This window comes from Salmo trutta, chromosome 10, assembly GCF_901001165.1.
Source record: "Salmo trutta chromosome 10, fSalTru1.1, whole genome shotgun sequence".
Lineage (NCBI taxonomy): Eukaryota > Metazoa > Chordata > Actinopteri > Salmoniformes > Salmonidae > Salmo > Salmo trutta.
This window is the reverse complement of record NC_042966.1, coordinates 36,802,692-36,828,746: the sequence shown is the minus strand read 5'-3', so window position 1 is coordinate 36,828,746 and position 26,055 is coordinate 36,802,692. Positions and strand designations below refer to the sequence as shown.

The 26,055-nt window shown below is 44.1% G+C and overlaps 1 protein-coding gene and 1 non-coding gene across 4 annotated transcripts; one reads left to right on the top strand and one right to left on the bottom strand.

Moving 5' to 3' along the window:
- Positions 1–1,587: 1,587 nt before the first annotated feature.
- On the bottom strand, positions 1,588–15,957 carry LOC115201680 (complement C1q tumor necrosis factor-related protein 1). Of its 3 annotated transcripts, none has more exons than XM_029765501.1 (4): positions 15,726–15,957; positions 5,635–5,840; positions 5,336–5,472; positions 1,588–4,282 (listed from the first exon to the last, which is right to left on the bottom strand). In XM_029765501.1, the coding sequence occupies exons 2-4, from the start codon at positions 5,838–5,840 to the stop codon at positions 3,732–3,734; spliced, it is 894 nt and encodes a 297-aa protein (XP_029621361.1). In that variant the 5' UTR covers positions 15,726–15,957; the 3' UTR covers positions 1,588–3,731. The 3 variants fall into 3 exon arrangements, with proteins under 3 accessions (XP_029621361.1, XP_029621360.1, XP_029621363.1); XM_029765500.1 differs by lacking the exon at positions 15,726–15,957 and adding an exon at positions 15,408–15,677; XM_029765503.1 differs by lacking the exon at positions 15,726–15,957 and adding an exon at positions 6,152–6,194.
- Positions 15,958–25,683: 9,726 nt separating this feature from the next.
- LOC115201791 (U5 spliceosomal RNA) lies at positions 25,684–25,799 on the top strand. Its single transcript, XR_003879824.1, has one exon. It is a non-coding gene; the product is annotated as a U5 spliceosomal RNA (small nuclear RNA).
- The last annotated feature ends 256 nt before the right edge of the window (positions 25,800–26,055 follow it).

Sequence of the window (26,055 nt, the reverse complement as noted above, 5' to 3'; positions counted from 1 at the left end):
ACACACACACCCCTAAACAAGCATGCAAGGATACCATTTCTCTCATGCATTCTCTCAACCTCCCTGTCACTCAAACAAACAAGAGAGTATTCTTTATTTGTATTTTTAATGAATATGAACCATATACATTCTCAGCTTAATCTTTATATATCAAAACTACTTTCAAACAATCCATACTGTAGTGGCTACCAGGTCGTCATTGTAAATAAGATTTTGTTCTTAATTGACTCGCCTGAATGAATAAAGGTTCAGTTAAAAGAAAGTAAACAGTAGACAGCTTTCACTGACAGTATATCAAATATGTACATCTGCAGGCACTAAAACAGTTTCCTGTCATTTATGGTCTTGGGTAAGTATTTCCTGGCCCTCCTCTCCACATCCTTTTTTACTTCCATTTTAGCTAATCGAAAAGGGTTGGATGACTTTGTCTGGACCCTGTTACCTGTCCAGAAAAATAAGTGAACTAATTAATTAGGAACCAAAGTTTTTTTCTAGTCAGGACATGTGATTGGGGAAAAACATCTGGAGTTTCACTTATACTGAACAACAATATAAACGTAACATGTAAAGTGTTTCATCTTTCATGAGCTGAAATAAAAAAACATTTTCCATATGCACAAAAAGAGTATGTCTCTCAAATTGTGTGCGCAAATTTGTTTACATCCCTGTTAGTGAACATTTTTATCATTTGTCAAGATAATCCATCCTCCTGACAGGTGTGGCATATCAAGAAGATAATTAATCAGCATGATCATTACACAGATGCACCTTGTGCTGGGGACAATAAAAGGCCACTCTAAAATGTGCAGTTTTGTCACACAACACAAGTTTTGAGGGAGCATGCTGACTGCAGGAATGTCCGCCAGAGCTGTTGCCAGAGATTTCATGTTCAGTTCTCTACCATAAGCCGCCGACAAACATCATTTTAGAGAATTTGGCAGTATGTCCCACCAGCCTCTCAACCGCAGACCATGTGTAACCCGCCAGCCCAGGACCTCCACATCTGGCTTCTTCACCTGCGGGATCGTCTGAGACCAGCCACCTGGACAGCTGATGAAACTGAGGAGTATTTCTGTCTGTAATAAAGCCCTTTTATGGGGAAAAACTCATTCTGACTGGCTGGGCCTGGCTCCCCAGTGGGTGAGCTTATGCCTTCCCAGGCCCACCCCTGGCTGCGCCCCTGCCCAGTCATGTGAAATCCATAGATTAGTACCTAATACATTTATTTCAATTGACTGATTTCCTTACATGAACTGTAACTAATTGTTGCATGTTACATTTATATTTTTGTTCAGTATAAATTACTTGACCTACAATGACCTGTCATTCAAAAGCCATGAGGGGAAGTCAACTAGGACCCAGAGATAGGGTGTGAGGGTTTGGTTTTGGAACAATGCCCAACTAGGACCCAGGGATAGGATGTGAGTGTTTGGTTTGGAATGGGGCCCTGGCCTTGGAGGCTAGTAGTGAGCTCTAGGGACTTCTTAATCTGATTGGCTGTCATCAACTCGAATAAACAGAATATTGGGAAACCATCCTTGACATTCTAAATGACTTGAGGTTTCATGGAAAGTGAATACTGGATTGTGGCAAAAAAAATATTCATTTTTATGTCAAACTTGATATGATTTCGATATATATTTTTTTCACCACTGATGTTACACTTGACATTATAATATTTAACAATAAAAAAAACATATCATTATATTTCAAACACTTTGCAAAATACAATACAATATATACTGTATGGATTGTTTCTTTAATCTAAACAACACCATTTAAAAAGTAAAATCTCCATGTGTAATTACTGTATGTGTCGGATTTTGCAGCACACATTCAGTCTAGCTGGTCCCATTGTTGTATTATACATGGTAGGTTACATCCACTATGAAATAATATTGTTTGCTCACTAAATGACACCCTATTCCCTATGTAGTGCACTACTTTTACCACGATCCGTAGGGCTCTGGTCAGAAGTAGTGCACTGTCCAAGGAATAGGGTGCCATTTGGGATACATGAATTGTCAATAATAGTCCTGGGTTTTTCATTTGATATTTCAAAGAAGGGCAAACCCACCCTAGTACAATAACCTAAACCTACAGATACAGTTTGCTTAGATGGTTTGAATGTCCACAGTCACCAAACAACCAGAATGCAGCTATGTGAGTGAATGTACAGATATGGCATGCTTTGTCTAGTTCATATGAAGTCCATTTTAGCACCTGTTGCTTTATCTAGTCTTGGTCCTGTTGCTTTATCTAGTCTAGGTCCTGTTGCTTTATCTAGTCTTGGTCCTGTTGCTTTATCTAGTCTTGGTCCTGTTGCTTTATCTAGTCTTGGTCCTGTTGCTTTATCTAGTCTAGGTCCTGTTGCTTTATCTAGTCTAGGTCCTGTTGCTTTATCTAGTCTAGGTCATTGTATGACATATTTTATGATATCTATGTCTACAACTGTTTTACACTGGGCACAATAAAGATATATTGAGTTGAAATTGACAATAAAGATATATTGACATTTAAATGGATGTGTTTACAGTGTAATATAAGTGCAATCTATGTCTAACTCCAAAAAATATTATCTGTCTCTACATCTGAAAGCTATGAGGAGTGCTCTCAACCTAACATACAGTTTATCTGGGTGCATTGATACGATTCATAATACTTTGCATCACACAAAATACATTAAAAATACATGATTCATAAAGGGTCTGTGTCCCAAATAGCACCATACCGGTATTCCGTATTTAGTGCACAATTTTTTTTACCAGAACCTTATGTGGCTAAATAGGGGATATGGTGCCATTTGGGATGCACACTAAGTGTTGCAGGGAGTCATGGTTTAATTTTTAAGATTTACTGGCCCAAAGTGAAAGCAGTACTGTAAGAATGGTATGGGTGCAAGACAATGCTTCATGCAATCAAGGCACTTTGAACATGGTTAGTGCTATCAGGGATCCTTGGGACGTCCCTACCCTGAGGATACATTTTCTCCGCTCTGTTGACAAGTCTTTTTCTCCTCTCATACAGGAGTAATAAAGGCCTAGAGCACTCATCTGGTTGGTGGGGGGGGTAATTCTATTTTTTATTTTATTATATTAATATTATATTGTTTTATTTATCAGGGGGTGCTGCAGCACCACTACTTCCCGTGTGCTATGGGTTGTTGTGGCCATCTTGAATTGTGGCCATCTTGAATTGATTCTGTTTGGCTGTTTCCTGACAAAACCTCCAAACGATCATCAATCTTCGTCAGGCTGTGTGTGCAACATGTTTTTGCCAAATCAACAAGTGGCTTGGTTTACTTCTCAAAGTAAGTGAATATCTATTTTGATATCTGAATTAAAATACAGTTATTATAACACACATAAAAAGACACAATAAGAAAATGAAGATATTCTTCTATGAACTGGGAACCAATCTTCTTCAGATTTTGGTCTCCTTCTCATGTCACACTGGTCCATCATACAAGCCCACAACCCCCCCAGTATGTGTCCCAAGTGGCATCCTGTTTCCTATAGTCCCGTGTGGCTCAGTTGGTAGAGCATGGTGTTTGCAACGCCAGGGTCGTGGGTTCAATTCCCACGAGGGACCAGTATGGAAAAACATTTTTTTTATGAAAAGTAAGTCGCTCTGAATAAGAGCGTCTGCTAAATGACGTAAAATGTCTATGTAGTGGACTATACAGCTAATAGGGTGCCATTTTGGACACAGCCCCAACCAACCCCTTCCCCCTACCCCTCGCTCTTGGGCTTGATAAGGTGTCCATTGAAGGTGATGTAGGTATCAAAGTCATCGCTGAAGATGGCGTTCTCCCTCTCTCCTTTGAACAGCCGGACCCACACCTGGTCCTCTCTCTCCAGCTCTAGCATCAGCCCCTGGCTCTGCATGATGCTCCGGTCACTGGACTGGGCATACAGGATCACCACCTCTCTCTCGTTATGCATCACGTGCACGTACGTCTCCTTCTGGTTCCACGTGTGCACGTTCAGGCTGAAGTAGTAGATTCCCGGCACGTAGCAGTAGAACTTGCCTGTGAACATGTTGAAGTGGCCGTAGAGGTTGACGAGCTCAGTGTCGAACACCAAGGTCTGGTAATAGTCGTTGGAGTGGATGGCCTTCTTGCGACCCACGGAGAAGGCAGCGTACTGGGCCTTGCAGGGGTCACCTGGGGTCCCTATGCTCCCCTTGGTGCCCTTGATGCCGTTGGGCCCACGGGGGCCGGACTGGCCGGACTTGCCGGATTTACCGTAGGGTCCTCGCTGGCCGCTGTCTCCCTTCTCACCTAGAGAAGGAAGAAATAGAAATTATAGAAATGACCTCAGGTCAGTGGATGGTCAAGATGGTTTTCCCCGCGTTTCTGTACTCAAATAACTGACGATTAGGATTTGAAATGTGTTTATGATCCGTTGAACTATTTGTTGTGTTTGTGTCTGACCCCGATTGGTCCGCTGTTTAGCATAGCTAGCATTCATCATTCCAGTTACAATACCACATCTGTTTGTTTTCACAATCTCAGCATCCAAGATATACAATGTGGCAGATACAAATACCCAAAGCTGTTATCCCCTCTCCTAACCCACTGGTTTCAAAACTAGTTTTGGCCGTTTCAAAGTGTTGACAAACTAACACCCCTAGAGTGTTGGTCCCTAACACCGTGGGTGCTGCAAATTTCAATTAAAGAGTTAGAGTTGATAGCATTATAGTTGATATAGTTGATACCATTATAGTTGATACCATTATACTTTTTTAGTGTTAGGGAATAACTGGTAGTGTTGCATTATTTTGGAGGGGGTGTTGTTTTAAAACTGCATATTTCCCAGCATGCTTTTCGAATTAATGTGAGAGATACCCACCCATGATTGTGTTTGTCAGTGACAGAGACATGCTTGTTGCATTCAAAAACGTTTATTGCTGAAGTCTTCACTAAATAATTACCCCCAGTGTTTGAATTAAAAATAAACCCTTTATGACCAGTTATGGCATAGTGATCTTCAAAATTGTGGTCTGAAAATCATTCCTCATGGGCCACATCAGACAAATCACAATATTATCTGGGGGGCCAGCACAGAAAAATGTATGATATGTATGAAATTGCATGAAATGTATGCATTCACTACTGTAAGTCGCTCTGGATAAGAGCGCCTGCTAAATGACTAAAATGTAAACGTAAAAATGTAAAGTGGTTAGTAATTCCTAGTGATGGGGAAATTAAACTTCCTGAAGTATTGAGCATTCTAAGCCAATTGTGTCAAAAATAGGTAAAGTATTCAAGACGTTGATCAAACGCTAACTTCAGACCCATTTGCTATGAAGTAGTATCTGTGGCACCACCTACCTTTGAGGATGGTTATGTTGATCTGTGGCACCGCCTGGTACTGTGGGTAGTGTTGTGGGTACTGGGGGTTGGCAGACTGAGTACGGATCTCCTCTCCAGGGTCACAGCACCGCTGACACTCTTTACCCCTCACCTCACTAGCAGAGAAAACTATGTCAATGGACACATCCCCAAATGGCACCCCAACTCCCTAATAAGTGCACCATATAGGGACCCTGGTCAAGAGTAGTGCACTATATACGGAATAGGGTGCCACTTGGAGAGGTATTATTAGGTAGTATGTTGTACAGCAGTAATACCTGGCATCTCTGTGGTAGTCCCTGGTGTCTGTCCTGGTGTCTGTCATGGTGTCTAGCCTGGAGTCTGTCCTCTCTCTGTCCCTGTCTCTGTTCTGGCCTTGTTCCTGGTCGTATGGGGTCCGGTAGGGTTCACCTGACTCCACCAAAATAAGCAGCACCACCCACGCACACAGGGAAGAGGGCAGAGGCCCACCACAAACTTTCATCTTCAGGAAACAGGAAGTGACATCAGTCATGATCAGGAAGTGACTGAGCTCATAGGGTGAGGAATGGTCATCACTAGTTACCACAGCCACAAAGCCATTATGGCTAAACCCTGCCTATTTCTAAAACGTCTCTTCCTTAAAATCTTATTTTAAACCTACCCTAACCACACTGCTAACCTTATGCCTAACACTAACTTTTAGTTTTCATACATTTTTACAATATAGCCAATTTTGACTTTGTGGCTGTGGTAACTAGTGAGGAGAGGAAGGAAGCAAGGAATTTGTATTTATTTGTATTATTTTTATTTCACCTTTATTTAACCAGGTAGGCTAGTTGAGAACAAGTTCTCATTTACAACTGCGACCTGGCCAAGATAAAGCTGTGCAACACAAACAACAACACAGAGTTACACATGGAATGAACAAACATGCAGTCAATAACACAATAGAAAAAGTCTATATACAGTGTGTGCTAATGAGGTAGGGTAAGGGAGGTAAGGCAATAAATAGGCCATAGTGGAGAAATAATTACAATATAGCAAATAAACACTGGAATGGTTGATGTGCAGAAAATGAGTGTGCAAGTAAAGATACTGGGGTGCAAAGGAGCAAAATAAATAACAGTATGGGATGAAATAGTTGGATGGGCTGTTTACAGATGGGCTATGTACAGATGGGCTACGTACAGATGGGCTATTTACAGATGGGCTATGTACAGATGGGCTATGTACAGATGGGCTATGTACAGATGGGCTACGTACAGATGGGCTATTTACAGATGGGCTATGTACAGATGGGCTATGTACAGATGGGCTATGTACAGATGGGCTATGTACAGATGGGCTACGTACAGATGGGCTATTTACAGATGGGCTATGTACAGATGGGCTATGTACAGATGGGCTATGTACAGATGGGCTACGTACAGATGGGCTACGTACAGATGGGCTATTTACAGATGGGCTATGTACAGATGGGCTATGTACAGATGGGCTATGTACAGATGGGCTACGTACAGATGGGCTATTTACAGATGGGCTATGTACAGATGGGCTATGTACAGATGGGCTATGTACAGATGGGCTATGTACAGATGGGCTATGTACAGATGGGCTATGTACAGATGGGCTATTTACAGATGGGCTATGTACAGATGGGCTATTTACAGATGGGCTATGTACAGATGGGCTATGTACAGATGGGCTATGTACAGATGGGCTTTGTACAGATGCAGTGATCTGTGAATCAAGGAAATACAATTGAGATTCCCCCATATATGTTGTTAATGGTTGTTTTTTGCACTCTAGATTTACTATGAATGGACTCTAGATTTACTATTTCTCTAGGAGAGTGGTTACTACATGACGGGCCAAGTTGGGGAAGGACCCAGTGTCTCTGGAGACAAAGTGGTTTGCCCTGCTCCTGTAATGTATTTGTGGGATAAACCAAATGTCTAGGATGGTGATGACACCTCATTATGACAACAACAGAGAGTGCCTCCCAAATGTCACCCTACTACGTACAGTATATGTTTCACCAGGGCTCCGGACAAAAGTAGTGCACTATGTAGGGAATAGGGTGCCATTTGAGATGGAGACGGACTCTCAGAGTAAAAACTATTAATCAGTGTAAAAAACAACACTCCATTTTTTTTTGAACTAATTCATTTCACACATTAGACTAACTAATTTCACACATTTGACTACCTCATTTAACACATTAGACTAACTAACTTTACACAGACAAACTAATTTCACACATCAGACTAACTAATTTCACACATCAGACTAATTAATTTCAGACATTAGACTAATTCATTTCACACATTAGACTAATTCATTTCAGACATTAGACTAACTCATTTCACACATTAGACTAACTCATTTCACACATTAGACTAACACCCAAATGGCGGCAGAAGAAATGGCAGCAGTTTTACGGCGACAAACTAATTGTGCTATTATATGTTTTTTTCATGTTATTTGTAACTTATTTTGTACATAATATTTCTGCCACCGTATCTTACGGCAAAAAAAGAGCTTCTGGATATCAGGACAGCGACCACTCACCTCGGATTAGATGAAGATGTTTTCTTCAGCAAGCAGGACGCACAGGATGTACTGCTAACAGCCGACAAGGCCAACATCCCCATTATTGGCAAGAGAAAGAGACGCAGGTACAGAGGACACAGAGCAGGGCACCCCGTAAGGATCCGCAGAAGGCGAGTGGCAAAGCTACCATTACCATCAATATTACTCGCCAACGTACAATCATTGGACAATAAAATAGACGAGGTATGATCACGAATATCCTGTCAACGGGACATCAAAAACTGTAACATCTTATGTTTCACAGAATCGTGGCTGAATGATGACATGGATATTCAGCTAGCAGGCTATACGATATACAAAGTAGAGTGTCTTATGATAAACTGTGGACCACACTATTTGCCAAGAGAGTTTTCATCTATACTTTTCGTGGCTGTTTATTTACCACCACAGACAGTCGCTGGCACTAAGACCGCACTCAGTCAGCTGTTTAAGGAAATAAGCAAACAGGAAACCGCTCACCCAGAGGCGGCGCTCCTAGTGGCCGGAGACTTTAAGCAGGGAAACTTAAATCAGTTTTACCTAATCTCTATCAACATGTTAAATGCGCAACCAGAGGGGAAAAAAATTCTCGATCACCTGTACTCCTCACACAGAGACACGTACAAAGCTCTCCCTCACCCTCCATTTGGTAAATCTTACCAAAATTCTATCCTCCTGATTCCTGCTTACAAGCAAAAATGTAAACAGGACTCGGTCTATAAAAAAGTGGTCAACTACAGGACTGTTTTGCTATCACAGACTGGAACATGTTCCGGGATTCTTCCGATTGCATTGAGGAGTACACCACATCAGTCACTGGCTTTATCAATAAGTGCATCGAGGACGTCGTCCCCACAGTGACTGTACGTACATACCCCAACCAGAAGCCATGGATTACAGGCAACATTCGCACTGAGCTAAAGGGTAGAGCTGCCACTTTCAAGGTGTGGGACTCTAAGCCGGAAGCTCATAAGAAATCCTGCTATGTCCTCCAACGAACCATCAACCAGGCAAAGCTCCAATACAGGGCTAAGATTGAATCGTACTACATCGGCTCCGACGCTTGTCTTATGTGGCAGGGCTTGCAAACTATTACAGACTACAAAGGGAAGCACAGCTGCGAGCTGCCCAGTGACACGAGCCTACCAGACAAGCTAAATCACTTCTATGCTCACTTCTAGGCAAGCAACACTGAGGCATGCATGAGAGAATCAGCTGTTCCAGACGACTATGTGATCACGCTCTTCGTAGCCGACGTGAGTAAGACCTTTTCAACATGTCCCTGATTGAGTCTGTAATACCAACATGTTTCAAGCAGACCACCATAGTCCCTGTGCCCAAGAACACAAAGGCAACCTGCCTAAATTACTACAGACCGATAGCACTCACATCCTTAGCCATGAAGTGCTTAGAAAAGCTGGTAATGGCTCACATCAACACCATTATCCCAGAAACACTAGACCCACTCCAATTTGCATACCGCCCAAACAGATCCACAGATGACACAATCTCTATTGCACTCCACACTGCCCTTTCCCACCTGGACAAAAGGAACACCTACTTGAGAATGCTATTCATTGACTACAGCTCAGCGTTCAACACCATAGTACCCTCAAAGCTCATCAATAAGCTAAGGATCCCTCTGCAACTGGATCCTGGACTTCCTGACGGGCTGCCCCCAGGTGGTGAGGGTAGGTAGCAACACATCTGCCATGCTGATCCTCAACACTGGAGCCCCTCAGGGGTGCGTGCTTAGTCCCCTCCTGTACTCCCTGTTCACCCACGACTGTGTGACCAGGCACGACTCCAACACCATCAGCCTATAGGGAGGAGGTCAGAGACCTGGCCGGGTGGTGCCAGAATAACAACCTATCCCTCAATGTAACCAAGACTAAGGAGATGATTGTGGACTACAGGAAAAGGAGGACCAAGCACGCCTTCATTCTCATCGACGGGGCTGTAGTGGAGCAGGTTGAGAGCTTCAAGTTCCTTGGTGTCCACATCACCAACAAACTAGAATGGTCCAAACACACTAAGACAGTCGTGAAGAGGGCACGACAAAGCCTATTCCCTACATAGTGCACTAGTTTAGATCAGAGCCCTATTCCCTACATTGTGCAGTAGTTTAGATCAGAGCCCTATTCCCCATATAGTGCACTAGTTTAGATCAGAGCCCTATTCCCTACATTGTGCACTAGTTTAGATCAGAGCCCTATTCCCTACATAGTGCAGTACAAAGTAGCGCACTAGAAAGGGAAAAGTTTACCATTTGGAAAGCATGGAGAGAATAGACTTTCAACAGAAAGAGAAGGGACTGTCTGTACTGACAGAGAAGGTTTATACGCAGTCTAATATGGCAAGAGACTAACAATAAAGAATCTAAAGTATGAATAAACAGTAATGTCACGGTTAACAAGGATGGACGAGAGAAAGAGAGAAAGAGAGAGAAGACACCAGTCAATGAAACAGGAGAGAATATATCAAGTGTATAATCAGTGTGTGTGTGTGTGTGTGTGTGTGTGTGTGTGTGTGTGTGTGTGTGTGTGTGTGTGTGTGTGTGTGTGTGTGTGTGTGTGTGTGTGTGTGTGACTTTGTCTCCTCATCTGAGAGCATGATAACCCTGATGCCAGGTGCATCTGAAAAAGTTGAAAGGCATTGTGGCCACAGCTGAATCTCTATTCCCCTGGTTAATCTCATGTGTTCACTTTATGAACTCTGACCTCTAACACTGATTCTTCATGCAACTTGATGCTTCCCAAATGGCACCCTATTCCCTTTATGGTGCTCTACTTTGGGCGAGGGCCAATAGGGCTCTGGTGGTCAACAGTAGTGCATTATATAGTGAACAGGATACCATAGGGTAAAGGCCAGACCAGGTCTACCCTTCACCCTCTGCTCTTTTATTAGTTCTCTCCTCTCTCTAATCCAGACGCAGGAGGAAGGGGGAAGCTATTGGAGACAGAGGATCCATCCTAAATGGTACCCAATTCCACAACAGTAAGATGGGCTTAAAGAATTCTGGAATTCTTTTCCGAGTGGTTTTCCCAGTTGACGTTTACAGAGATGGTATCTAAGTGTTTGTTTTAGAGATGGTAACTAACTGTTTCTTTTGTATACTCTGATCCATTTTTATCAGAGATGGTATCTAAGTGTTTGTTTTGTATACTCTGATCCATTTTATCAGAGATGGTATCTAAGTGTTTGTTTTAGAGATGGTAACTAAGTGTTTGTTTTAGAGATGCTAACTAAGTGTTTGTTTTAGAGATGGTATCTAAGTGTTTGTTTTAGAGATGGTATCTAAGTGTTTGTTTTAGAGATCGTAACTAAGTGTTTGTTTTGCATACTCTGATCCATTTTATCTGAGATGGTATCTAAGTGTTTGTTTTAGAGATGGTATTAAGTGTTTGTTTTAGCGATGGTATCTAAGTATTTGTTTTGTATACAATAGCTTACCCCTTTTAAGTTATTCATGTAAATGTGTAATATTCCGAGCAGATAACTGACCGAACCAGTGTTCAAATAGTAAAGAATGAACTTTCTGTTTTCTCATAAAACGTGACTTTGAACAAAGGACGATTCTTAAATGTTTTGTTTTAGTTGGCCCCTATCATGTTTACAATCCCAAGTCTGATATCTTCCTAACCCTCCCCTTTCTTCCCTCCAGATCCGCTCCAGAGATGTTTACACTACAGGGGCACACACACACACTCACACACACACACACACACACACACACACACACACACACACACACACACACACACACACACACACACACACACACACACACACACACACACACACACACACACACACACACACACACACAAAAACAACATATGCTACATAAACACACACACATACTGTCCTTATGCAAACACACATACACGCATGTGTGTGTGTATGTGTGTGTGTGTGTGTGTCATCCAGAGCCTCAGAAACTGGAGCAAGTCCCAGTGTTGTCACCGCAGTCTCTTTGATACGGGTTATGTTGTGACCTCTTCCACTCCCTATAAATCCTTCATAGCCCAGCGGTGGATGCTGAAGTTATTGGGACCCTTAATTCGGCAAACAGGGAAATGTACAAAACATTAGGAACACCTTCCTAATATTGAGATGTACCCCCTTTGCCCACAAAAACAGTCAAGGGTGGTAAATCTACAATTTACTCGAAAGGCAAGGCACTCTGGGAAATATTTTAATAAGGCTTTACACTAAGCAGTGTTGTAAATTTAACACTCTTCCGGTGTCTATATGGGCTCACAGACTCCGCACTTTCAGTGTTGATTTAACACTGTTAATTATTATTATGAATTATTATGTCTTATCATAAGTCCATGCCCCCCCCCCCAATTGTTTGGTGGACCATTCTTGATACACTCGGAAAGCTGTTGAGCATGAAAAACCCAGCAGCGTTGCAGTTCTTGACACACTCAAACCGGTGCGCCTAGGCACTTAAATCAAATTGTCTCAAGGCTTAAAAATCCTTCTTTAACCTGTCTCCTCCCCTTCATCTACACTGATTGAAGTGGATTTAAGGAATCGCAGCTTCCACGTAGATTCACCTGGTCAGTCTGTGTCATGTACAGAGCAGTTCCTAATGACGAGACAAACAGAGACCTAGTAGTGCAGCAGACCCATCTCTAGTAAAACTAATTGTACTCATCCAGCACAGATTGTGCTGGATCTTGTCTATGGTGGAATGTCTGAAGTCAGAAAAAAATGCCAGTGTGTGTGCGTGCGTGCGTGTATGTGCGTGTGTGTGTGTGTGTGGACGTGTGTGTGTGAATTGTGCGTGTGTGTGTGGTGGGCTTGGTTTACAAGAACTGGGTGATAGTCCATTTTTCCCATTGAAATTAATACTTCTTCAGCTTTTGAGTGAGAAAAAGTTGTTTATACTGTGTGTGTGTGTGTGTGTGTGTGTGTGTGTGTGTGTGTATGCGTGTGTGTGTGTGTGTGTCTGTGCACACATGTGTGACTAATTGCGTTACCTACATGTCTTCATAATTGCGTGTGTGGGTGTGTCTGTGCCTGTCTTCCTGCATATTGACTGCCGGGACAAAAGGAGATGTAAGGTACAGAAATCAACAACAACTGTGTGTGTGTCTGTTTGTTGACTGAGTGTTCAGTTCAATAATACAGACAAGTAGCTTCATGTATCTCTTATATGTTGTGTAACACCCCCCCCCCCCCCCCCCCCCCCCCCCCCCCCCCACAGACACACACACACACACACACACACACACACACACACACACACAGAGAGTGCGGTAAATATTGGGTCCCACCCTAACAGTTCCCCCCTGATGCCTATTCCCTGAGAAATAGTTCTGCGTTGCTCCATTGATACAAACTCATATATGTTTTCTATCTCTTAATCTGTCCCGATGAAAGATTAATCTGATCCCAGGTCTGTGGTTATGGGTAGAGGCTACGTTCCATTTCCCTAAATAGTGCACGACTTTTGACCAGAGCCCTTGTGCACTACATAGAGAATAGGGTTTCCATTTGTGACGTAACCAGTCGACCTCCAGGCATATTACCCATCCTGTATTTGTGTCGTTGTTTTAGTTGAGGAGCAGCTTCAATAGCCTGCTGTCCATCAGTAGTGGTATGAAATGTGACAACCTTACGTAGACTACCAGACACACACACACACACACACACACACACACACACACACACACACACACACACACACACACACACACACACACACACACACACACACACAGTAATGATAAAATGCCAGGAGCATCTTCACCTGTAGCGTGACAGAGCATCACCAATTAAACAAAACACTTAGTGTGCATTCCAAATGGCACTCTATTCCCCATATAGTGCACTAGTTTAGATTAGAGCCCTATTCCCCATATAGTGCACTAGTTTAGATCAGAGCCCTATTCCTATATAGTGCACTAGTTTAGATCAGAGCCCTATTCCCCATATAGTGCACTAGTTTAGACCAGAGCCCTATTCCCCATATAGTGCACTAGTTTAGATTAGAGCCCTATTCCCCATATAGTGCACTAGTTTAGATTAGAGCCCTATTCCCCATATAGTGCACTAGTTTAGATTAGAGCCCTATTCCCCATATAGTGCACTAGTTTAGATTAGAGCCCTATTCCCCATATAGTGCACTAGTTTAGATTAGAGCCCTATTCCACATATAGTGCACTAGTTTAGATCAGAGCTCTATGGGTCCTGGCCAAAAGTAGTGCACTAAATAGGTAATAGAGTACTATTTGGGACGTAGACCTGTTAATGACATAGTGAAGGCTAAAAACAGACGTGTACTCACCTGGTACAATATGCAGACAAGAACTGAACAAGGACAGTGCCTTTTTGATGGCAGAAAAAGTATGGTTTGAGAACTACTGTAGAAGAACATTGTTATGTAAGGTCGAAGTATTACATTTAGACATTGTTTTTCATATTCTCTGACACTCTCTCATTCCTGCTCTCCCTCTCTCTGGGCTCTCTCTCTCTCTTGCTCTCCCTCTCTCTGGGCTCTCTCTCTCTCCTGCTCTCCCTCTCTCTGGGATCTCTCTCTCTCCTGCTCTCCCGCTCTCTGGGCTCTCTCTCTCCTCTGACCCTCCCTCTCTCCCTTTCTCTGACACTCTCTCTCTCTCTCCTGCTCTCCCTCTCTCTGGGCTCTTTCTCTCTCTCTCCTCTGACCCTCCCTCTCTCCCTTTCTCTGACACTCTCTCCCTCTCCTGCTCTCTTTCTCTAGGCTCCCCCCCTCCCCCATCCTTCCCTCTCTCTCTCTCTCTCTCTCTCCCTGGGCTCTCTCTCCCTCTCTCCCTCCCTCTCTCCTTCTCTCCCTCCCTCTCTCTCTCCCACTCCCTTCCTCCCTCTCTCTCCCTCTCATTCTCTCTCTCCCATGGCAAGACATAAGTTGAGCAGTAGCAGCAGGTTTAGCAGCAGCCTGAAGTCTTTGTGATGGCATGCCCAAAGAATTCCTGTCCCACATTTCACATTTCACTGCTTTGCCTCCTCAGGACACTCCAATGCCTATCCCTCACAAACACTAATTCTGTTCTCCGATTATATCACTATAATGTCATAATGTCTTCATACCATCCCCATTATTCTCTGTCTAACAGAGAGACAAGGGATCCCTCCCAAATCACACCCTATTCCCTACGGGCCCTGGTCGAATGTAGTTCATTACAGAGGGAATTGGGTGCTATTTGGGACAAAACCAAGTATTTCCATCTCTTACTACATTGTCACAGGAGCAGGGTTGCAAAATTCCAGGAACTATATTACAATAATACTTTTCTGACCTCTTAATCAGAGAAATCCACTTCTGTTAGCTTTTTCAAACACTTTAAAACTGGCAGCAACAATTTTCAAAGCATTACAACATCCACAATAAACCAACACGTGACTAACTACAGTAACATTCTGAGTAACGGTTACAGATTATCTTTGTTGTTGTTGATATGACTGTGATATGTTGTTGTTTAATTACCTTCGTTGAATGCACCGACTGTAAGTAACTCCAGATAAGAGCACACATGTGAAAACAAACACTTGCAATGCATGCTAGGTATTATTCAAATGAGTACGAAATCTAGGAATGGTTGGTCAAGGCTCCACAGAAGCTGTGTGTGGGTGTGTCTTGACAGGCTTTGTTAACATATTTCATTGGCAAAAACAATGGAAACTGGATCTGAGCCGAATGTGTTCATTCACTATGAATACAGTGTAATATATATCTGCACCTTATTCCTGACGTTCAGATTCAATGCAACAAAATGAGCACTCTAGATAACATGACAACACTCACCTCTTCTGTGGTTATAGATCCACAACCCTCAGGCTTTATGGAAAAGATCCTGCTTGTTTCTTTGACTTGGTTTTAGCCTGGTTTAGCCTGGTCTAGCCCACGTCTAGCCCACCGTTAGCTTTAGTTTATCCTGGTAATATCCCAGTTAGTCTTCCTCAGATCCCTGCAGCCAGTCAGTGTGTGAGAGTCATCCACCTCCAACTCTCCCCTAACACTGAACACTGCTGCCTGCGGAAAGACCGGGTCCTTCAAACAAGTGGAGAGAGGGGGAGAGAGAGAGAGAGGGAGCGAGAGAGAGAGAGAGAGAGATTGTTTATTTCACTTTGTTTATTATCTATTCCACTTTGGCAATGTAAACATGTTTCCCATGCCAATAAAGCCCTTTGAATTGAGTTGAATTGATAGAGGTATAAAGTAGTTGTAAGTAGATTCAACAGTTTGTCTGGACAAATGAAACAGATTGTTCTCCCAACGTTTTGTTGAGAATCATGTGTTGTAGGTCAATTGTTTTGAATGATGTACATGTTTAAGTAATCCAAGCTGAACCTGAGGGCACTAAGGTCTGATTGGGTACCCAATCAAACCTAAGGTCTGATTGGGTACCGTGATGATAATAAAACTGTGATGTGAGAAGGATTTAAATAGGACTGACATTTACATTTGTTGACTTGGAAAGAAGCCAGAATAGTCAAGATGTCAGAAAACAATACCCCTCATGCTGCTACATGTATAGTAATTATAGTAGAGGTCTTAAAAGGTGCTAACATATCAAACTACTTAAACCATGCCTTTCTGCTGACGTGAAGATTAAGTTGACGGAGTTATTGTCACAACAACGTCAAGAGCCGTCTACTGTTTGACGGAAATCCTAACTTCTCTCACTTACCTTAGACACACACACACACACATTAAGTAACCAGCTCCTTGTCGTGATGACAAGGCTCAGTGATTTCTGTCAATCAAAACTCTCCATTCTAAAGAGAAATTAATGCTTGACAGATGATTGCTGCCTCATAGGGCTCTGGTCAAAAATAGGGCTCTGCACTATATTGTATATTTGCATTATCTATGCATAGTCACTTTAATAACTCTACCTACATGTACATATTACCTCAATTACCTTGACTAACCGGTGCCCCCACACATTGACTCTGTATGTCACGAATCCCACCGAAGGTGGCTCCCCTGCCTGCTCGGGCGGCGCTCGGCGGTCGTCGTCACCGACCTACTAGCCGCCGCTGATCCCTTTTTCCTTTTCGTTTGGTATGTCTTATTGTTTGCACCTGTTCCTCATTTGGTCTTTTGATTTTGGTTATTTAAGCCTGGTTAGCCCGCCCAGTGTTGTGCGGGATTATTTTAGCGTCAGGTTGTACTTTTGTCGTTGGATGTGCTGGCGATTATTTACTTAATATTGTATACATGCTGTGCACCTGTTTTGGGCACTTGGCAATTTTCCCACGCCGTTTGTGTTGGCGTTGATTCGTGTTGTTTTTTGTTCAAATAAACACAAAGTTCCGTACCTCTGCTCTCTGCGCCTGACTCCTACCACCACTCCTAGCAACACTGTGACACTGTACTTACAGTGAGGGGAAAAAGTATTTGATCCCCTGCTGATTTGTACGTTTGCCCACTGACAAAGAAATGATCAGTCTATAATTTTAATGGTAGGTTTATTTGAACAGTGAGAGACAGAACAACAACAACAAAAAATCCAGAAAAACGCATGTCAAAAATGTTATAAATTGATTTGCATTTTAATGAGGGAAATAAGTATTTGACCCCTCTGCAAAACATGACTTAGTACTTGGTAGCAAAACCCTTGTTGGCAATCACAGAGGTCAGACGTTTCTTGTAGTTGGCCACCAGGTTTGCACACATCTCAGGAGGGATTTTGTCCCACTCCTCTTTGCAGATCTTCTCCAAGTCATTAAGGTTTCGAGGCTGACATTTGGCAACTCGATCCTTCAGCTCCCTCCACAGATTTTCTATGGGATTAAGGTCTGGAGACTGGCTAGGCCACCCCAGGACCTTAATGTGCTTCTTCTTGAGCCACTCCTTTGTTGCCTTGGCCGTGTGTTTTGGGTCACTGTCATGCTAGAATACCCATCCACGACCCATTTTCAATGCCCTGGCTGAGGGAAGGAGGTTCTCACCCAAGATTTGACGGTACATGGCCTAGTCCATCGTCCCTTTGATGCGGTGAAGTTGTCCTGTCCCCTTAGCAGAAAAACACCCCCAAAGCATAATGTTTCCACCTCCATGTTTGACGGTGGGGATGGTGTTCACAAGGCAGGCAATACGCTTGACCTCATCTTTACTAGATGCTGTTCTTCCACTAATCTCATTGCAACTCCCCTCCAAGTCTCCGACCACTACCTTGTATCCTTTTCCCTCTCGCTCTCATCCAACACTTCTCACTCTGCCCCTACTCGGATGGTATTGCGCCGTCCCAACCTTCGCTCTCTCTCTCCCGCTACTCTCTCCTCTTCCATCCTATCATCTCTTCCCTCTGCTCAAACCTTCTCCAACCTATCTCCTGATTCTGCCTCCTCAACCCTCCTCTCCTCCCTTTCTGCATCCTTTGATTTTCTCTGTCCCCTATCCTCCAGGCCGGCTCCGTCCTCCCCTCCTGCTCCGTGGCTCGACGACTCACTGCGAGCTCACAGAACAGGGCTCCGGGCAGCCGAGCGGAAATGGAGGAAAACTCGCCTCCCTGCGGACCTGGCATCCTTTCACTCCCTCCTCTCTACATTTTCCTCTTCTGTCTCTGCTGCTAAAGCCACTTTCTACCACTCTAAATTCCAAGCATCTGCCTCTAACCCTAGGAAGCTTTTTGCTACCTTCTCCTCCCTCCTGAATCCTCCCCCCCCTCCTCCCTCTCTGCGGATGACTTCGTCAACCATTTTGAAAAGAAGGGTGATGACATCCGATCCTCGTTTGCTAAGTCAAACGACACCGCTGGTCCTGCTCACACTGCCCTACCCTGTGCTTTGACCTCTTTCTCCCCTCTCTCTCCAGATGAAATCTCGCGTCTTGTGACGGCCGGCCGCCCAACAACCTGCCCACTTGACCCTATCCCCTCCTCTCTTCTCCAGACCATTTCCGGAGACCTTCTCCCCTACCTCACCTCGCTCATCAACTCATCCTTGACCGCTGGCTACGTCCCTTCCGTCTTCAAGAGAGCGAGAGTTGCACCCCTTCTGAAAAAACCTACACTCGATCCCTCCGATGTCAACAACTACAGACCAGTATCCCTTCTTTCTTTTCTCTCCAAAACTCTTGAACGTGCCGTCCTTGGCCAGCTCTCCTGCTATCTCTCTCAGAATGACCTTCTTGATCCTAATCAGTCAGGTTTCAAGACTGGGCATTCAACTGAGACTGCTCTTCTCTGTGTCACGGAGGCTCTCCGCACTGCTAAAGCTAACTCTCTCTCCTCTGCTCTCATCCTTCTAGACCTATCTGCTGCCTTTGATACTGTGAACCATCAGATCCTCCTCTCCACCCTCTCCTAGCTGGGCATCTCCGGCGCGGCCCACGCTTGGATTGCGTCCTACCTGACAAGTCGCTCCTACCAGGTGGCGTGGCGAGAATCTGTCTCCGCACCACGTGCTCTCACCACTGGTGTCCCCCAGGGCTCTGTTCTAGGCCCTCTCCTATTCTCACTATACACCAAGTCACTTGGCTCTGTCATATCCTCACATGGTCTCTCCTATCATTGCTATGCAGACGACACACAATTAATCTTCTCCTTTCCCCCTTCTGATAACCAGGTGGCGAATCGTATCTCTGCATGTCTGGCAGACATATCAGTGTGGATGACAGATCACCACCTCAAGCTGAACCTCGGCAAGACGGAGCTGCTCTTCCTCCCGGGGAAGGACTGCCCGTTCCATGATCTCACCATCACGGTTGACAACTCCCTTGTGTCCTCCTCCCAGAGTGCTAAGAACCTTGGCGTGACCCTGGACAACACCCTGTCGTTCTCCACTAACATCAAGGCGGTGACCCGATCCTGTAGGTTCATGCTCTACAACATTCGCAGAATACGACCCTGCCTCACACAGGAAGCGGCGCAGGTCCTAGTCCAGGCACTTGTCATCTCCCGTCTGGATTACTGCAACTCGCTGTTGGCTGGGCTCCCTGCCTGTGCCATTAAACCCCTACAACTCATCCAGAACGCCGCAGCCCGTCTGGTGTTCAACCTTCCCAAGTTCTTTCACGTCACCCCGCTCCTCCGCTCTCTCCACTGGCTTCCAGTTGAAGCTCACATCCGCTACAAGTCCATGGTGCTTGCCTACGGAGCTGTGAGGGGAACGGCACCTCCGTACCTTCAGGCTCTGATCAGGCCCTACACCCAAACAAGGGCACTGCGTTCATCCACCTCTGGCCTGCTCGCCTCCCTACCTCTGAGGCAGTTCCCGCTCAGCCCAGTCAAAACTGTTCGCTGCTCTGGCACCCCAATGGTGGAACAAGCTCCCTCACGACGCCAGGACAGCGGAGTCAATCACCACCTTCCGGAGACACCTGAAACCCCACCTCTTTAAGGAATACCTGGGATAGGATAAAGTAATCCTTCTAACCCCCCCCCTAAAAGATTTAGATGCACTATTGTAAAGTGGTTGTTCCACTGGATATCATAAGGTGAATGCACCAATTTGTAAGTCGCTCTGGATAAGAGCGTCTGCTAAATGACTTAAATGTAAATGTAATATAAATGTGTTCTTGGGGTCATTGGCAGCATTCCTCCTCCTCCAAACACGGCGAGTTGAGTTGATGCCAAAGAGCTCCATTTTGGTCTCATCTGACCACAACACTTTCACCCAGTTGTCCTCTGAATCATTCAGATGTTCATTGGCAAACTTCAGACGGGCATGTATATGTGCTTTCTTGAGCAAGGGGACCTTGCGGGCGCTTCAGGATTTCAGTCCTTCACGGCGTAGTGTGTTACCAATTGTTTTCTTGGTGACTATGGTCCCAGCTGCCTTGAGATCATTGACAAGATCCTCCCGTGTAGTTCTGGGCTGATTCCTCACCGTTCTCATGATCATTGCAACTCCACGAGGTGAGATCTTGCATGGAGCCCCAGGCCGAGGGAGATTGACAGTTCTTTTGTGTTTCTTTCATTTGCGAATAATCACACCAACTGTTGTCACCTTCTCACCAAGCTGCTTGGCAATGGTCTTGTAGCCCATTCCAGCCTTGTGTAGGTCTACAATCTTGTCCCTGACATCCTTGGAGAGCTCTTTGGTCTTGGCCATGGTAGAGAGTTTGGAATCTGATTAATTGATTGCTTCTGTGGACAGGTGTCTTTTATACAGGTAACAAACTGAGATTAGGAGCACTCCCTTTAAAAGTGTGCTCCTAATCTCAGCTCGTTACCTGTATAAAAGACACCTAGGAACCAGAAATCTTTCTGATTGAGAGGGGGTCAAATACTTATTCCCCTTATAAAAATGCATATCAATTTATAACATTTTTGACATGCGTTTTTCTGTTTTTTTTTTGTTGTTATTCTGTCTCTCACTGTTCAAATAAACCTACCATTAAAATTATAGACTGATAATTTCTTTGTCAGTGGGCAAACGTACAAAATCAGCAGGGGATCAAATACTTTTTTCCCTCACTGTATACCCCATGTATATTGTCTCCACATTGACTCTGTACCGGTACCCCCTGTATATAGTCTCGCTATTGTTATTTTACTGCTGCTCTTTAATTACTTGTTACTTTTATTTCATACTTTTTTTAGGTATTTTTCTTAAAACTGGTTAAGGGCTTGTAAATTAGCATTTCACGGCGCGTGTGACAAATACAATTTGATTTAATTGATATAGGTAAGGGCTCTCCAACCCTGTATCCTGGACAGCTCCTGTAGGTTCCTGATCTAACCCCAGTTGTAACGAAACTGATTCAGTTTATCAACCAGCTAATTATTAGAATCCTGTGCACTAGATTAGGATTGGAAACCTACAGGATGGTAGCTCTCCAGGAACAGTGTTGGAGTGCCATGATATAGGCAATAGGGTGGGTGCCATTGAGGGTTTGGGTCAGAGGAAAGACAATGAAAACACACTGCCCCACATCTGGCCACACTTTTAGAAAAACAGTTTTCCAAAAGGCTTCTTCGGCTGTCCCCATAGGAGAACCATTTTTGGTTACATTTAGAAGAACTACTGTTCTCAATTGACGCAAGGCCATACTGTTGCATAAAAAGAGCTGTGAGCAAACCACGTCCCAAAATATTTGAATGAGCCACCACCCTTACTTTTTAATTATCACTAAAAGAAGAAAGAACCCTTTTGTGAACTGGAAAGAACCGTTGAAGAGCTCAAAGGGTTCTTTGAGTCACTACGGTTCCATATAGGACCATCAGGGACATTAGGCCCATATTATAAATAACATAAACAGATGCCCAGCTTCAGTGACTCTTGGTTGGTCAACGTCACACACTTTGGGTCCCGCATTTGATGGCAGAGGGGAAGTACGACATAAAACAGTGGAGCTCGCTTAGATTTGGTTTGTTTACATAAAATACACCTAAAACTGGAGCACAGGGGCCACAAAGCAACACATGCCAAGTCAAACCTACCACCCTGTCAATCTATTTAGATGAAGTTTGGATTATCGCTGTGAGCATCTAAAAAGGCGCTGTATAAATGCTAGTATTATTATTAGCAGCCAGGTTCACATCTCACACTGGAGGCTTATCTCTATGGCCCCTGAGATCAACCAACACAATGTTCAGACCAGTCTTTTCTATCTACCCAGCCAGTCACTCTGCCATTCACTAGTTATGACTGGCTGATTACATAGGATCAATGTCATTATGGTGATTATTAAGAACTATGTGGATTCATTAAGCACCAGATTAAAGAACCACAGGAAACTGAAGGGTGAAGGCTAGAGCCTGGGAGTCTAAACAGGGGTTAGCCATACTTAGATGTTTGTGTGTGTGCGATTTATACTGTACTCTTGTGTGTGTGTGTGTGTGTGTGTGTGTGTGTGTGTGTGTGTGTGTGTGTGTGTGTGTGTGTGTGTGTGTGTGTGTGTGTGTGTGTGTGTGCGTGCGTGCGTGCATGCGTGTGTGTGTGTGTGTGTGTGAGAGAGAGAGTTGGAGCTATTTCCACCAGAGAGAAAGAGACTGTGCCAAGCCTCCATCTGTGGAAGATAAAGAGCATGCAGGGTCACAGCTTCCGTCAGGTCAGGAGGAATGTCCCAGCATGCTCTACTTCTACTTTAAACACACCACATTACTTTCATCAACCAGAAAATACTTTGGATTTCGTCCCAACTCGATTCCCTATATAGTGCAATACTTTTGACCAGGGCTCATAGGGTTCACCATAAAGGGAATAGGCTACCATTTGGGAGTCCACTACTTTCATCAGCTAGGCTTACCTTGGTGACGTTCAAGGAACCGCTTCTGTTCTGGTGATGTATGTGAGAAGTTAAGTGCCATGCTATCAAACTGAGGATGCTTCCTAAATGGAACCCAATACTGTCTAGTGCACTATTTTTGACTGGAGCAATACCTACACGATATAGAGAATAGGGTACCATTATGGACGCAATCAGAGACTTGGAGACGTTCAAGAACCACATCTGTTCTAGGTGTACTGGTATGTGGAAGTTGAATGCAATACTGACAAACGGAGACTCATCAAACTGGGTTCAGACATGCACTGTTCACGGGTCGAGAGAACACGTCAGTCAAGACACCACAAAAATACATTCCTAACGACATAATATTTACATCCTCTGTATGGTGTTAGATACTATGGAAGCACTGCAGTTCACTCCCTCAACGGTTAAAGTAGGTAGTGTGAATGAAATGACACTGGAATAAAATAACTATCTTCAGCAGTACTATCAAATCAACACTCATTGACCTCTCTTGTTCTACTGTATGTACAATCTATTACATAATATCAACAGAACAGAGCCATGGAACAGGTAGGCAAACCAAACAAGGTGTGTATATGTGCGTGCGTGCGTGCGTGCGTGCGTGCGTGCGTGCGTGCGTGCGACCTACAAATGTTAGTCCATGTAGGAATCAGGTGTCAATTGGGTATGGCAACCAACATACACTAGCTCCACACCAACAATCTAAAATGAGCTGCTAAAATCACTCCAATCCGATTTAAAGGAAAATGCAGTTCAGCAGTATTTCCAATTCAGTATAATGCCTGGGGGATCCTGTTTTATGCTTACAATTCACCGCGGTCGGCCTTGAACTACCGTGGCTTCAATGAGAGGGGGCAGTCGTTCTCCCTTCTTTCTCTCCCTCTCACACATCACTCAGTTCTGCATGTACACACACATGCACACTTATCATGATGTATTGCCACTCAGCCTGGCCCTCGTCTCTTTCTCTTCAAGTAATTCAGCAATGATAGCCACTTTTACAGAGCCGATATGGTTCTTCATTCTGTTCAAATGTGGATCAGTGGCGCTGCGGTACATCTATCAAAACAGGGGCATACCCAGACCAGACCAGCAGAACAGGAGCAGCTCCAGACCAGAGCATCAGAACAGGATCAGCTCCAGACCAGAGCAGCAGAACAGGATCAGCTCCAGACCAGAGCAGCAGAACAGGAGCAGCTCCAGACCAGAGCAGCAGAACAGGAGCAGCTCCAGACCAGAGCAGCAGAACAGGAGCAGCTCCAGACCAGAGCATCAGAACAGGAGCAGCTCCAGACCAGAGCATCAGAACAGGAGCAGCTCCAGACCAGAGCAGCAGAACAGGAACAGCTCCAGACCAGAGCATCAGAACAGGAGCAGCTCCAGACCAGAGCAGAGCAGAACCCTTCGCGCGGCTATGATTCTAAGCAATAAATGATGAAGTGCAACGCTGGAGAGATGAGAGTTGCAAGCTCATGTCTATCAGAACAGAGAGGGAGAGATCATAGAAAGTGAATCTCATTCTAGTTATGTGAGAGATACTGGCTCGCTTCTCACACAGACACGGACAGGCTTTGGTCTCAAACATAGGTTACAATGTTTCACAAACTACAAACCTGGGCCGGATCAACCCAAATCAACTCTTATAATATTAGGGCCGGGCTGAAAATGTTTTTGTTTTTTTCAAATAACGTTTTTTTTGTAGGGGCAGGAGAATAAACGAAGAGGCAACTCGAATGAACTTTGGTCGCTTTTATTATAATTGTTGCATCGCAAAAAGTGTGAGAAAAAAAATGTCATGCCACGCGATGTAACGGATCCGGCCGAAATAGGTTCCGGAACAAAACAGTCCGAAACAGAGAGGTGGCGGATCCTGTTCCAGCAGCTTCCGGCTGAAACGATGAGTTGGTGGACTGCTGTGTGAGGCGCTCAGTGTGGTGAACTGCGCCTCCTACTGGCTACCCCCGCTACTACAGGCAGGGCTGGAGCCCTCCCTACTGCCGAATCCCAAATCTACATGATCCACCAAAATATCAAAGAAGAACATTTCTAATTTGTGTAACGTGTCATTCCAGTCTTCAATGCTGTAGTTTAACGACGGAATTAAGCATGGAATGGAAACAATCAGGAAGTAGTTGATTCCACTAGTTACCACAGCCACAAAGTAAACATGTATGGTCTTCATTCAAGGTTAGGGTTAGGCACACATGTATCCGTGTGGTTAAGGTTTGAGCTAGGTTAAACATTTCATTTTTAGAAGCGAAATTGTAGAAATGGACGGGGTTTATGACTTTGTGGCTGTGGTAACTAGTGACGACCGAAGTAGTGGATACTATATTACCCAGGGTCCCCTTCGCGTATCTATATACACATTATAGAAACGATATTTGATTATTTGCCATAATTCCACCAAAAACACTTACATATAAAGCAACAGGAACATGATCGGGAAAACCTTATTTATGCGTCGCTGACCAGACCATATTATTAGCCATAACCGTTACCGAGATTGATAGTGCTGTGAATCTGGTCGGTATCAACCCTCTCAATCAGTAGTACACTCTGGTTTCTCTTCAGATCGCATAAATCTTTCGCCTTTTACTAAAGATTTCCGTGGAGAGGAACATTATGAGTATCAACTAATTTTTTGATGCCCGGCCTCACGGCTGGGCTTCCTACACTTGTTGAAAGTTAAATTAATTTAGTACATAGTTTAGTGGGAGGACTGTCCATTTCGAAACCTCATTTTGCCTGCCTTTTAGACCTATGCAGCATTGATACAGTATCAAAGAGCACCTCTAGTTTACAAATCCACAGAGTGTACAAGTCAAGTGGATCATTCTGCAGCCTATCAGTTTAAATCCAATATGTTTTTCATATTGGATATACATACAGCACCGTAGATAATTCTCTGTGCGTTGTGTCGCTG